Genomic DNA, 15,695 nt, shown 5'->3' on the forward strand with positions numbered 1-15,695 from the left:
AGGGCCTTGGTCCCGAAAGCGTGCTTTTGGTGACCTTCCGTGCAGTACTTTTCTTTAAAATGACCAAAAAGTAGGTGAAAAAAAATTAGTGATATCTATGTCTGCTCCGCGATCACAATTCCCTGTTCGCTCCGCAGACAACATACCGTTGGCTAAGGGGCTGCCGTCATGACCGCGGGCACGCAACATCTCTGCCGATTGGCTGCTGCGAGACGTGTTCTGCGTCAGATTGTTTGGATGCGCCCGACATCTTGGATCCGCCGAAAGCGAAGCAACAACCAGCGCACACATGCTCTATGTATAAAACTCTTTTCCTGTGTGCTACAGCGTTGGGAAAAGTGCAGACAGTAAGACATGGGTGATCAATGCATTTCTTCTGGGGGTCGGTCTTCATGATGTATTTCCTATGGCCACCTTATACACACAGAAAATGAGGGCTATAATAACGATAGCATTTCAGTGTATGCAGTGCACAGAAGATTTCTAACTGTTGTAAGGACACGCGCAGTAGTGGTGAACATTGAAATTGACAACATGCCATAATTACATTAGTTTTTTCTATGGATATTATTACATTAATTAGTACAGTGTTATGCTACAGTGGTTGTGGCCAGGGCCTAGAGTCTTGGATGGATGGCCATCGGCCAAAGGCAGAAGGCCTTAGTTCCAAGACTGTAGGCCCTGGCCACAAGCACCGCAGCATGTCACACGCATGGATACACCCATAGTATTGCGTTTCGAATGGCAAGTTGTGGGGAGTATGTGCAGTCTTGGGTGGGGATTGGTGGACCCTTGTGTGCTTGTGGAGGTGTACCCAAGAACAAAGTTATAAGTACTAGACCTGGAAGCCACTGCACATCCATCCCATGTAAAATGTATGGACATACAGCTAGGAGTGAAGCCTCTGGCCAGAGGTACTGAAGGATACCACACCTACAGAAAAAGCCCCACTACCCCACATAACTAAGGTGCTTGTGGGGAGACCCTGCACATCTTTTTACTGTGTGTCACACAGCACCTTTATTGCAGTGACACAGGGTTGTCTTTTTCAGGCTTCCCACTTTAAACTCCATTTTCTGGGACTGACTACTGTCTCCCAGAACATGTAAAGTTACCATTGACTTTATTAGTATTTTTAAATTCACAGACCCAGTAAAAACTATCTTCCATAGAGTACTGGAAAGGGTTAATAGTCATCCCATTTAGTCTGTTTCTCATGGAACTTTATTTTGTTCCCCTTTCTTTAAGATTTGGCGGGTGGCAGGAGTATCTACCATTTCTTTCCTACCGCGGACTATGAAAATAGCCTTGGTACAGTTTTAGGCTATGTTAGTAGCCTCGAACTTTAATCTGTTGGACCCCATTTAATTTTATTTGGCTCCGGCTGGGTTTATTCGCCATTTCTTTTTGTAACGGTCTTTCTCGTGTTTTACTTTGCCCGCCAAACCAGGTTTGGTTCCTTTGTTCACTGTCCTTTGGCGGGCTTCTGTACAGAAGCCCTCCTTAGGCGCCTGAGTGTCTGGGTGGACAGGATGACCCAAGTCTTTGTGAAGGCCTGAGTATTAAGAGCAGCAAACCATCTTCAGCATCCTCCAGTCAGCCCCTCCCCTGGGTCTGGAGAACCCCTGAGGGGCTGAGCATGTCAGCCGGTGTGTTAGAGAAGCAGAACTTTGGGCTACTCGCCCCCGACCTTCCTTTCAGTGGTCCACTGGGATTCTCTCCGCTCCAGTTTTTCACTTCAACGCAACTTGAAAGGCCATACCAGTCGGAGCTGGCGACAGACTGCCCCTCTCCTCTGGTACTTTCAGCATCTTTCCAGCACCCGTTCCTCCCGACCACGCTGCAGAGCAGAGGGAGGGGGTGATTGATGCGACGAGACCCGCCGCGGCCAACGACCACCGATGCCGACCTGCAGCGTCATTGCAGGGGAGTCTCCACGCCGAGGGAGTTCGGAGAAACACAGGGACAGTGAAGACATATTGCCTCTGAGCCACCGCTGGGGAAACGCCCCGGGCACGCATCCGGCAAGTAGGGGATGGAGCACAGCCGTGTTAGGCAGAATTATATGCAGTACCCTTTGGGAACACTACACACAATTAGGACTACAAGTGGCAGCACAAATTCACCTTTGGTACAAGCCCGTACTACACAGTTAAATGGTAGCAATGGCTGAGCAGCCAGACTTATCTCAAGAGCAAGTGAGCAGTATCAAACTGTTACACAAAGGACAGCAGTTACTATGATTCAAACCAACACTGACTCAAGGTTTCCAAGTAGAAGAACATACATTTATTGACTCTTCAGTTGTATAACATTTCACCAAAGTGAATCAGTTCAAAAATCACACTCTTAATTGATTGATTGATATTTTATTTCTATCGCGCTCGTACAGTGTTTCAGAGCGCGAAATACACCACACCACTCCTAATAGTTTCCACACAAGTTAAGATCACTAAATGAAGTGGGAGCAAAATGGCAATCTGTTAATTTAAAAGGGAGGGAAAGACAAAATTAGGCAGAAAGGAAGCAGTACCAACAGATGAGTAAGCAGGGCAATCTAGAAAGAGGAACTACAGTGATGGAATCAGGTCAAACAGGCTTAGGGCTAAAGTCAATAGGATACAGATCTTTTGCTCAAGATCACACAGTTCAGGGTAGTTCACTGTTAAGTCTTTGCCAAGAGTTCTGAACGAAGTTGGTCGGCAGAAAAGTTAGCTTAAAGAGAAGGACAAGCCCTCGGATTGGTGAAAGGTTTCACAACCGTCCACCGCGGCTGGACGAAACGAACAACCGGATGTTGAAGAGTACCTTAAATGTTGAAGAAGCTGTGGCTGCGGCGGGCGTTTCTGTTAGTTCCAGCAGGCTCACGATTCCTGAAGCGACTGTCGGACTGACACGAAATAGGAAGACTGGAGGGTCCTGCACTACCCAGGGAAGAAACCAGCAGCAGAGCAAAGCAACAAATGAAAGGTGCGCTCCTTAAAACCCAAGCAGGGTCCGACCTTCCTGGATATCCGGCCCACTGTAGCTCTGTACAGCAATTTCAAATAGAGGAGGGGGTCCTGGCTTGGAGTTTGGGTGAACTGCTTGGTCCCACCAGCTCAAGGGAAGAAGATTCTTGGAAGATCCTTTCTGTCATTGGAGTCTGAAGATTCAGACCTGCAGCAGGCCTTCACCGGGAAGTTAAGTCGTTGTAGGGGTCCTCTTCTGTCAGCTCCTCTTCAGTTCTCTCGATCCAGTGGCGACTCTGCCTTTCCAATCCCAGAGACCTGCTTTTTCTGCAGATTTTCCCTATTCACACAGCAGGGTGGCTGTCCTGACCGTACAGTCACCTAGCCAATCAAACATGAGTGCAACTTGGGTTACCAAGGGAACTCATGGCAAGGGTCCTAAAACCCATCCCTCACATCCTGCCTACCCAGACTTTCAGGCACCTAAATGAGGGCTTCTGTGCAGAAGCCCGCGAAAAGACGGTGAACAAAGGAACCAAACCTGGTTTGGCGCGTAGAGACGAACACGAGAAAGACTTTTCCCAAAAGAAATGGCGACTAAACCCAGCCAGAACAATATTAAAAACAATGTGGTAAAGCGGGTTTAAGTTTGAGGCTACCAAGATAGCCTAAAACAATACCAGGGTTATTTAAGATAACGGCGGTAGAAAAAATAGGGTAGTTACCACTGCTACCAGCCAAGTCTTGATGAAAAGGGAGCAAAACAATGCTCCAAGAGAAACAGACAAAAAGGGATAAGTATTAACCCTTTCCAGTACTCCATGTAAGATGGTTTGTACTGGGTCTGTGGATTTTAAAAGAGACTAGTAAAGTTAATGGCAACTTTACATGTTCTGGGGGTCAGTAGTCAGCTCCAGAAAATGGAGTCTGAGTTGGGAAGTCTAAAAACAACCCTGTGTCACTGCACTGAAGGTGATGTGTAACACAGAGTAAAAAGATGATGCCTATGGAGTATGTAAGGCCCCACAGTCTATGAACACAAACATGTTAAACACACAGCAAAACACATGTAAGAGTGGGAAAAAGGGCTCTCACTCTTGCCAGGTGAAAAAAATAAATCTTAGAAATCCAGCAAAGCTGCTGAGGGACTCACTAGGTAAGGGAAATTAGCCATATATGAGAATTCTCCCTAACAGCCCGCATCGCCTGAACTGTAAGAGTGCCCCTCCCCCCGGGGAGCCTAACTTAGCCACAGGGCCTAGGTGGACCTTGTCCAGCGGTGCTTCACCTCACCTCACTTCTCTTCTTAGGGTATAGCCTTCCATCGGGCCACATGCCTCTCTTCTCAGGGTATAGCCTTCCATCAGGCTACAAGCCTCTCTTCTCAGGGTATAGCCTTCCATCGGGCCACATGCTTGGTATAGCCTTCCATCCGGCCACATGCCTCTCTTCTCAGGGTATAGCCTTCCATTGGGCCACATGCCTCTCTTCTCAGGGTATAGCCTTCCATCGAGCCACATGCCTCTCTTCTCAGGGTGTAGCCTTCCATTGGGCCACATGCCTCTCTTCTCAGGGTATAGCCTTCCATTGGGCCACATTCCTCTCTTCTCAGGGTATAGCCTTCCATCGGGCCACATGCCTCTCTTCTTATGGTATAGTCTTCCATCGGGCCACATGCCTCTCTTCTCAGGGTATAGCCTTCCATCAGGCCACATGCCTCTCTTCTCAGGGTGTAGCCTTCCATCGGGCCACATGCTTGGTATAGCCTTCCATCGGGCCACATGCCTCTCTTCTCAGGGTATAGCCTTCCATTGTGCCACATGCCTCTTTTCTCAGGGTACAGCCTTCAATTGGGCCACATGTCTCTCTTCTCAGGGTATAGCCTTCCATTGGGCCACATGCTTCTCTTCTCAGGGTATAGCCCCATTGGCCCATATGCTTCTCTTCTCAGGGTATAGCCTTCCCTCGGGCCACATGCCTCTCTTCTCAGGGTATAGCCTTCCATCGGGCCACATGCCTCTCTTCTCAGGGTATAGCCTTCCATCGGGCCACATGCCTCTCTTCTGAGGGCATAGCCTCCCATCGGGCCACATGCCTCTCTTCTCAGGGTTTAGCCTTCCATCGGGCCACATGCCTCTCTTCTCAGGGTTTAGCTTTCCATTGGGCCACATGCCTCTCTTCTCAGGGTATAGCCTTCCATCGGGTCACATGCCTCTCTTCTTAGGGTATAGCCTTCCATCAGGCCACATGCCTCTCTTCTCAGGGTACAGCCTTCTATCAGGCCACATGCCTCTCTTCTCAGGGTATAGCCTTCCATCGGGCCACATGCCTCTCTTCTCAGGGTATAGCCTTCCAGCGGGCCACATGCCTCTCTTCTCAGGGTATAGCCTTCAATTGGGCCACATGCCTCGCTTCTCAGGGTATAGCCTTCCATCGGGCCACATGCCTCTCTTCTCAGGGTATAGCCTTCCATTGGGCCACATGCATCTCTTCTCAGGGTATAGTCCCATTGGGCCATATGCTTCTCTTCTCAGGGTATAGCCTTCCCTTGGGCCACATACCTCTCTTCTCAGGGTATAGCCTTCCATCGGGCCACATGCCTCTTTTCTCAGGGTACAGCCTTCCATCGGGCCACATGCCTCTCAGAGTATAGCCTTCCATCGGGCCACATGCCTCTGTTCTCAGGGTATAGCCTTCCATCAGGCCACATGCCTCTCTTTTGAGGGTATAGCCTTCCATCGGGCCACACTTAACACAAAAGGCGAAGGAGGAATGTCTCATGACTGTGCCTGTTGAACCTTTATCACTGGGATCAAGGGTGGCTTACAGAAGTGCAATGGCTGAGTAGGCGGTTTACTCACTACTCAATCCTGTACTCCTGCAGGACTGTCACTTTGTCACAAATACGCCATCTGGCAAGTTCCCAGCGGTGATAGACTTTCCCCATAATCCACCAGAACCCAGGCTTTTCCTGAAATGAGTAGGGGAAGGGATGTGTTGCTAACATTATAGTCAGGTTAGCATTGAGCAGGCACTGTCTATCATGAGACTTCTGACATTTCTGGCCACGCTCAAAGGCTTCCATAAGACTGTCCTGACTCAAAAGGGGATCACAGAAAAGTGTCCTTTGGATGCAGGGGGTTGAACCTTTGTGCCCTCCTTCTAAGCACTAATTGGACAGACTGATGGCGTTCTGCTTGTGTGATTTACATAAACTACTTATAAAACAATTTTTAAAAGCAATGTTATGGGGAGGGATGCCCTTCTACTCATCTGTGACCCCCTGTCTGTAATTAGAAGCATTCCACCCCAGGCTGCATGAAGCAGGCAGAATGTTGCTTAGGTTTGTATGGATGGAGTAATTGATCATTGGAAAGTTGGCAGAGTATATTGATCCGGACTGATTTGGCATTTCGGTGCTGGACGGCCCATGTGGACGGCACAAAGACTGATATGCAAATGGTTATTTCCCATCTGCGAAAGGTACAGTGAGCAAAAAGCGTGTGCTGCAAACTCTCATCTCAGAACAGGTTATCATGCCATGTTCTTTCTGGAGAGGAGCGCCTGCTACCTTTTTTGAAAAGATTTGGCATTCAGGTCAATAGTATTGATGACTTCAATCCCATTGTAACGTCTGATTTCTCTGTACTTTAAATATCTGTAATTCTAGTGTGGGCATTAATCTGAGGTTCCTAACACATCAGGACAATGGCCTAGTGCAGTATCTATTTAATAATTTCTACCCAAAGGCATTTTCTTCAAAGTACAATATTTGAACTACAGCTGCATGTTGCTTCCCTAGACCCCATGTCATAATATGCACCTGTGGGTGGATCGCATATCATGCAGGTATGATGGCTTGCCTCTTACCTGTGCAGTTGACGCCTGCATACCTCCGATTATAACAGTAGTCTTGGACCTTGGTGCTGTAGGGACACTCTGCCAGGCACCGCTCGTCTCCTCTGCACTGGACATCAGTCATGTACACTGGTTCAGGTAACTGTTGTAAGGGGATGGGTGCGAAGTTAGCTGAGTACGGCACTCCGCACCCCAGCTGTCTGCAGGCCACAGCGGCATCCTTCATATCCCACTGGCTGTCGCACACTCTTTCCCAACGGGTAAAGAAGTGGACCAACAAAATGCCAGCACAGGGGCCTGTTCCATGTGTCACTCGAAAACCTCTTGAGTAAACTGTGTGTAAATAGAAACATTTATTATGCAAGATTGTTAGTCCCACTGCCCTGCCACTTTACTCCAACAGAAATCCAAAGACATTAAAAGAAATCAGGAAATTACATTGCAATCATTGTATGAATTCTGTGCATCACAAACAGTGCACAATAGACACAAGTTGTCCCTTTAATCCAGCATTTCATTGCCCCCTTACTCTTTGCTTTCAGTCAGCTGTGTGCAGAGTGCTGGGGCCACACTGGCTTCAGTACATGTTATAATCCTTGCAGTTCGAGGGTGCTGGGATACTGAGGTTTGCTCCCTGCTTTCTCTTTTTGTGTGATATTGTTTCCATATTGGTGGGATGTGAATGAGTATATCCCACCCCCTAAATGCTTTCAGGTGAGGCGAGTCCCCTATGGGATAGTGTAGTGTATAAGGGGGTAGAGAAGCGCACTCTGAAACTCAATGTGAAAGTAATATAGCATGAACAGCAGATGCATGGCATTAGGAGACACATAGAAAGAGACGCTATTTTGTAGTTATGACAGAAGCACAGACTTGCATGACAGCGCAGCACCAGTCGAGCTCCATGGAAAGATTTCACTAGATCCAAAATTTTTAAGGCAGAATGAATCCACACCGCCAGTTCTCACGGAAGTCCACTTCCCCCATGTCCCTTCACTGTTGCAAACATTTAGTATCTTTCACAGGAATGCACTCTGCAACATCAGTCTCCGCCCAGTGCCCATTCATCTCCACTAAGCTGCCAGCAGGCTTCTAGCCCCCACCCAGCCAGTCAGCCCAAAGCCAGCCTCACACCACTGACCCGACCCCCACACTCCTGCATTCCATAATTAGCAAGCAATTCCCTGTCCTAGCACAAATCAAATCACCATAAAAGATCTAAGCATGTGTGACTGCTTCACCCCCAACATAAAATACATCCTTTATAATATGAGGTACAGGGAGGGATAAATTATAGATCAAAACCAGGGTGGAGACCTAGGGCACGAGAGGAGCGGTATCAACGAAGCCCAGAATGTGTGGGTCTGTGTGACTGTATTTCATCCTCCCTTCCCCCTGGCCCCAATCCCAAGCAGCCCAGGTGCATGCCACAGTGATATAGTAGTAGGCTTAGTGTGCTAGTTCAGATGTAATAATGTATTTTATGAGCACCGGACCTTCACCAGACAACACGATGAGCCCAGCTGACCCACGTAGAGCCTGACGGATGGCGAAGGAACTAACCATTTGTAGCCTGGCATCCGCTATGGAGCAGGCATAGGTATATAGACTCGCAAATCACTGATGCTAGATTGTACTATATGTTATGATGTCACTCTGCCTTTTAAGCTCCTGCTTGTCTTGTGATTAAACAGAACGTTCTCGAGCAGCCTTGTCCTTTGCTGATATTTTGTTTTCTGTAATATTAAACCTTGTTATACTTGCAAGTGATTTCCTGGCTTATTTCCCTAAAGGGTTGCATTCAATCTGGAGTGTGCGTTGACAGGGACATGCCTTCAATATTTAGAGCTATTCAGATACACATGCTGTATTTCATGGTGTGCCTGTTGTGAACATTGATTTCTGCCCCTGCAAGCTTCCTGTGATGGATGCTGTTTGATCACTGTATGCTGTATTCTATGGATTGCACGGTGTGAGCATTGATGCCTGGCCCTGCAAGCTTCCTGTGATGGATTCTGTGTGATCACTGTATGCTGTATTCTATGGATTGCACTGTGTGAGCATTGATGCCTGCCCCTGCAAGCTTCCTGTGATGGATGCTGTTTGATCACTGTGTGCTGCATTCTATGGATTGCACTGTGTGAGCATTGATGCCTGCCCCTGCAAGCTTCCTGTGATGGATGCTGTGTGATCACTGTATGCTGTATTCTATGGATTGCACTGTGTGAGCATTGATGCCTGCCCCTGCAAGCTTCCTGTGATGGATGCTGTTTGATCACTGTGTGCTGCATTCTATGGATTGCATGGTGTGAGCATTGATGTCTGCCCCTGCAAGCTTCCTGTGATGGATGCTGTGTGATCACTGTATGCTGTATTCTATGGATTGCACTGTGTGAGCATTGATGCCTGCCCCTGCAAGCTTCCTGTGATGGATGCTGTTTGATCACTGTGTGCTGCATTCTATGGATTGCACTGTGTGAGCATTGATGCCTGCCCCTGCAAGCTTCCTGTGATGGATGCTGTGTGATCACTGTATGCTGCATTCTATGGATTGCACTGTGTGAGCATTGATGCCTGCCCCTGCAAGCTTCCTGTGATGGATGCTGTTTGATCACTGTGTGCTGCATTCTATGGATTGCACTGTGTGAGCATTGATGCCTGCCCCTGCAAGCTTCCTGTGATGGATGCTGTTTGATCACTGTGTGCTGCATTCTATGGATTGCACTGTGTGAGCATTGATGCCTGCCCCTGCAAGCTTCCTGTGATGGATGCTGTTTGATCACTGTGTGCTGCATTCTATGGATTGCACTGTGTGAGCATTGATGCCTGCCCCTGCAAGCTTCCTGTGATGGATGCTGTTTGATCACTGTGTGCTGCATTCTATGGATTGCACTGTGTGAGCATTGATGCCTGCCCCTGCAAGCTTCCTGTGATGGATGCTGTTTGATCACTGTGTGCTGCATTCTATGGATTGCACGGTGTGAGCATTGATGCCTGCCCCTGCAAGCTTCCTTTGATGGATGCTGTGTGATCACTGTGTGCTGTATTCTATGGTGTACATAGTGTGAGCATTGATGCCTGCCCCTTCAAGCTTCTTGTGATAGATGATGTGTGATCGCTGCATTCCATATAGTGAACTGTGTGAGCATTGACCCCTGCCCTGCAAGCTTCCTCTTATGGATGCTGTGGGATTGTTGTATGGGAGCATTGATGCCTTCCCCTGCAAGTTCCTATGATGTTTGCTGTGTGATTGGTGTGTGCTATATTCCATGGTGTGCACAATGTGAGCATCGATCCCTGCCCATGTAAGCTTCCTGTGATGGATGCTGTGTGATCACTGTGTGCTGTATTCTATGGTGTAAATAGTGTGAACATTGATTTCTGCCCCTGCAAGCTTCCTGTGATGGATTCTGTGTGATCACTGTATGCTGTATTCTATAGCGTGCACGGTGTGAGCATTGATGCCTTCCCCTGCAAGCTTCCTGTGATGGATTCTGTGTGATCACTGTATGCTGTATTCTATGTTGTACACAGTGTGAGCATTGATGCCTGCACCTGCAAAGTTCCTGTGATAGATGATGTGTGATTACTGTTTGCTGAATTCCATGGTCTGCTGTGTGATCACTGTATATTTTATTGCACAGATCTTGCGGTTTGAGCATTGATCCCTGCTCCTGCAAAATTCATGTGATTTATGCTGCAATATCACTGTGTGCTGTGTTCCACAGCGTGCGCAATGTGGGTATTGGTGCCTGCCCCATGCAAGCTTCCGGTGATTGATGCTGTGTAATCACTGTCTGGTGTATTCCATGGTGTGCACCCTGTGAGCATTGTTCCGGTAATAGATGATGTGTGGTCACAGTTTGCAGTATTCTATGGTGTGCATTGTGTACCGTATGCTATATTCCATGTTATGCACAGGGTGTGCATTGATCCCTGCCCCTGCAAGATTCCTTTGATGAATGATGTGTGATCACTGTATGCTGTATTCCATAGAGTGCACAGTGTGAGCATGGGTTTCTACCCCTGCCAGCTTCCTCTGATAGATTCCGTGCAATCACTGTCTGATCTATTTCATGAGGTGCATGGCATGTGCATTGATTCCTGCTCCTGCAAACTTCCTCTGATGAATGAAGTGTGATCACTGTATGCTGTATTCCACGGTGTGCGTGTTGTGAGCATTGGTTCCTGCCCCTGTCAGCTTCCTGTGATAGATGTTGTGCAATCACTGTCTGCTGTATTCCATGGTGTGCACCATGTGAGCATTGTTCCCTGCACATGCAAAGTTCCGGTGTAATATGCAGTGTGATCATTGCATGCTGTATTCTATGGTGTGCATGGTTTGAGCTTTGATGCCTGCTCGTGCATGCCTACTTTGATGGATGCTGTGTGATCAATGTTTGCACTATTCAATGGTGTGCATGATATGAGCATTGATTCCTGCCCCTCAAACCTCCTGTGATGGATGATGTGCAATAACTGTGTTTTTTCTTCCATTGAGCGCACAATGTAGGCATTGAGGCCTGCTCCTGCAAGCTTCCTGTGGTGGATGCTGTATGATCACTGTATGCAAATTCATTGTGTGTATGGTGTGTGCGTTGATGCCTGCTTGTGCCAGCTTGCTGAGATGGATGCTGTGCGATTACTGTTTTCTGTTTTCCATGGAATGGACGTTGTGAACATTGATGCCTGCTCCTGCAAGCTCACTGTGATATATTCTCTACGATCACAGTTTGCGCTATTCCATGGTGTTTAAGGTGTAAACATTTATCCCTGCACCTGCAAACCTCTTTTGATGGATACTGTGATATCACTGTATGCTATATTCATTTTGTTCAGTGTGAGCATGAATGCCTGCTTGTGCAAGTCTCTGGTGATGATGCTGTGCGAACATTGTTTTCTGTATTTCATTGAGTGTACGGTGTGAGCATTGAAGGCTGCCCCTACAAGTTTACTTTGATGGAGGCTGGGTGATCACTGTATGCTGTATTCTATAGTGAACACAGTGTGAGCATTGAAGCCTGCTCCTGCAAGATTCCTGTGACTGATCCTGTGTGATAACTGTATGCTGTATTCTATGGTGTGCACTAGGGAGCATTGATGCCTGCCCCTGCGGTATTCCTGTGATATGATATGATATTTTACTTATAGCATGCCTATACACAAGTGTTTCAAGGCGCGACGAGGCGAGTGAGGGGAGCAAGGGTGGGCAAGACAACAATCGTACTAGGCCCAGTGACATTGAGATTGTGTAAGTACAGGGGAGAGGAAAGGGGAAAAGTGCTGGGGAAGGGGAGGAAGAGCACGTGCAGTACATAGGGTCTAAACATCGAAAAACAAGAAGTGCGGCCAGCAGGTGGCAGTGCAAGGTTAAGTGCAGAACAGCAGGTGATCGGTAGTGCAGGTAGCGGGACTGTAGGGTTACAGATACAGCCCCAAGTGCAGTGTTGCCAGGAGGCAGTGAAGGTGTCAAGGAAGAGAGAAAGCCGAAGCAAAGAGGAAAATCTTGACCTGCTTCTGGAACCGAAGATGGTTCTGCTCCAGTTTCAGAGAGGCAGGGAGGTTGTTCCAGAGCAAGGTGCCAGCCAAAGAGAGGGATCTGCCCTCAGCTTGTTGCTTGGAAAAACGAATGACCCCCTAGGAGTTGTAGGTGGAGGAGCGAAGAGCTTGATTAGGAAGATACTTCAGAAGAGAAAGCTGGAGATATTTCGGTCCCAGGACCCAGAAGGCCTTGTGGACAATGCAAAGGGTCTTGAACGCGATCCTTGCTGCCACTCGGAGCCAATGGAGTGATTTCAGTGTTGGAGTGATACGTTTGGCACCCACGTTTGGCACCCACGCCAAACTCAAAAAACTCAAAAAACTCAAAAATCTTAATCATGCATTCAAATCCTTCACCATAGATGGCAATCTCATCCCGGTGTCAAATAATACTAAAACCCTTGGTATCTACATCGATGCTACCTTATCCTTCTCCAAACAAACTAATGCAGTAGCATCATCAGCCGCTTACACCTGTAAGCTGATCACTGCATGTAGGCCATTTATCTCCTCACCCAATTGCATTACTCTTGCTAGAGCATTAGTCCTGTCCAAAATAGACTATTGTAATGCCCTTTGTTTAGGCACTAGCTATAAAAATATCAATAAACTGCAAGTAATTCAAAATAATGTCATTAGGGCCGCCCTCAACATTCCCAAAAAGGCGCACATCTCTGAGACCAGACGCAAACTACGCTGGCTCCCAGTCGAGCACAGAATATCCCTCAAAACTCTGGCCCTTACACACAAAGCCAGGGCCAACCTGGCACCAGCATACCTTACCAACCAATTTACACCTCACACTTCTTCAAGACCACTCAGAGCAGCACAAGCTAACACTATGTCCATAGCGAGATTCAAACTTCATAACTCGGGTGGAGCTAGATTCCCTGTACAAGCTTCTAAATTATGGAACACAATCCCTGCGCTTTTGCGAGCAGAACCTTCATTTAACCTATTCAAACACAACACGAAGTGTTGGCTTCACAACATGGACTATATGACAGCCTAACCTCCTGATCCTAGCATGATTGACTGCTGACTGCACACTTTTGTAATTAATGTATTTATCCTTTACTATGTATGTATGACATCTTTGACTATGTATGTATGCATTTGCAACACTAAGTATGTACCTACCTGTAACTGTAACATAACCCTTTGTTGACTGCTTTTAATTGTAACTGTAACCAGATCTAACTTATGCGCCCGTATGCCCCCGGGCCTGGCTGCGCTTTATAAATAAAATAAATACAAATACGATCCCTGGGCTTGAGGCCAAGGACAAGTCTCGCAGTCCTGTTCTGGATGAGTTGCAGAGAGCGGAGAATAGAGGTGGGCAGATTTAATAAGTGGCTTTTACAGTAGTCAATCTTAGAGAGAACCAGAGTTCTAGAAACAGTGAACTCTTTCACCCTCCAGCATCCAATCCTCAGACCATCTCTGTCTCTCTCTCACCCTAGAGCATCCATGTCTCAATCTCTGTCTCTTTCACTCTCGAGCATCCATGCCTTATACTCTATCTTTATCTCTTTCACTCTCGAGCATCCATGCCTCACTCTTCATCTCTGTTGGTCTCCTTCACCCTTGAGCATTCATGGCTCACTCTCTGCCTCTGCCTCTTCCACCACCAAGCATCCATGCCTCTCTCCCGCTCTCTGTTTCTTTCACCCTCAAGCATCCATGAATCACTCTGTGTCTTAGTTTCCTTCACCCTCGAGCATCCATGCCTCAGTGCTTCTCTCTGTCTCTATCACCCTCTAGCATCTGTGCCTCACTTCCTCTTTCACCCTCGAGCATCCATGTCTCACTATCTGTCTCTTTTACCCTCCAGCATCTGTGCTTCTGACCCTCTCTCTCTCTCTCTCTCTCTCTCACACCCTTGAGCATCCATGTCCCACTCTATCTCTTTCACCCTCGAGCACCCATGTCTCACTCTCTGTCTCTTTCATACTTCAGGATCCGTGCCTCAGACCCTCTCTCTCTCTCACACCCTCGAGCATCCATGTCTCTCTCTCTCTCTCTCCCTCGAGCATCCATGTCTCACTCTCTGTCTCTTTCTGCCACTTGTAAAGATCACAATTATGTCAGGATCACAGAAACCGTGGATCATTCGAAGAAGATTCACTAGGAATATGTTAACATAACATAACATAACATAACATAACATAACAGAACAGAACAGAACATAACCTAATTAAAGTAAGGAACTGAATGGCAGGCGATACTCACAAGGACACAAAGCAGAGACACTCAGGATATTGCAGAGGAGCACAAGGTGAACCAACATCCTCGCGCTGCTGTAAATAAAATGACAATTACTTTTACAAGAAAAGAATGTGCAGTAAATCATGTTGATGAAACAGAAACTCCTCCTTCGGACACAGGGTTCCTTTGCAGGAGGCAGTACTGGAGACATGAAGGTACGTGTCCCACAGGTACTGGAGTAAGAAGACTAAAAGACTCATTGGAACTACAGGATTCCCAAGGACCCCTCCCCACCTTCCTTAGTCTAAGCCCCATACAGGCACAAGTCTTACCAAGTTAGAGGATCTGGTGGGTGGCACCCCTGGGACCTCAGTGGAGATGCTTGAGTCTGGGGTCTACAGAGGCTTCTCAGAGGTGAGCAGACAGCAGGAAGGACTGGTTACTCGGGTGAATGTGAAGTTGGGATGAGGTCAGGAATGTTCTGACGTGAGAGGACACAGGTAGGGCTGCAGATGCAGGACACTGGAGGGGAAGAGAGAACTCTGAGAAAGATGAACCAACACCTTTACATACAGGTAGACAGGAGGCAGGGGGCTGAGCTTCAGAGTGCCTTGAGGCCAGATGGATGAGTCATCAGCCTTATGAGAGGCAGTCTGTTGGCACAGCTGCTTCTGGGTTTCATAATGAGTTTGGCTCGTGGTGCTGCAGGTGGGAGGAGAACATTAACTCCTGGTAGCACTGCAACTGCTTCAGCAGCAGCCCTGCAGGAGTAGAACCATGCCATTAAATGCTTGTGTATTCCAGTGACTGTTCCCTCTCACTTCCCACCTCTTCCCACCACCACAAAAAGAGACCCAGAAATGAACCAGAGCCCCAAATCACACAACTTCCATAACGTTCCCCTTCTGTGCAAGTGCACATAATACTTTAATGCAGAGGCAACACCATCGCCTCGCACTCCTGAAGTGGTACCAAACATGCACAAAGTGCAAAGTAAGTCAGTATCTACTGAGCAGGGCAGGCCTTCACAAATACCCATGCAGACTCTAATCACAAGTCCAAGGGTCTTTATTTAAAACTATCAAAAATGGTTGCTTTCTCTTTGTTCTTCAGGTCGAATAAGTTGGGAATAGTTGG

General features: G+C 47.5%; 1 protein-coding gene across 1 annotated transcript in view; it reads right to left on the reverse strand.

Annotated features, from left to right (window-relative positions):
• The window catches only part of LOC138498428 (CD5 antigen-like), a 111,745-nt gene that overhangs the window by 75,971 nt on the left and 20,079 nt on the right, over positions 1-15,695 (reverse strand). Inside the window, exon 4 of the mRNA XM_069622184.1 lies at positions 6,822-7,142. Within this exon, the coding sequence (XP_069478285.1) occupies positions 6,822-7,142 (321 nt within the window). The remainder of the gene's footprint in view (positions 1-6,821; positions 7,143-15,695) is intronic.

Source organism: Ambystoma mexicanum, chromosome 5q (assembly GCF_040938575.1).
Source record: "Ambystoma mexicanum isolate Mex_15411 chromosome 5q, UKY_AmexF1_1, whole genome shotgun sequence".
Taxonomy (NCBI): domain Eukaryota; kingdom Metazoa; phylum Chordata; class Amphibia; order Caudata; family Ambystomatidae; genus Ambystoma; species Ambystoma mexicanum.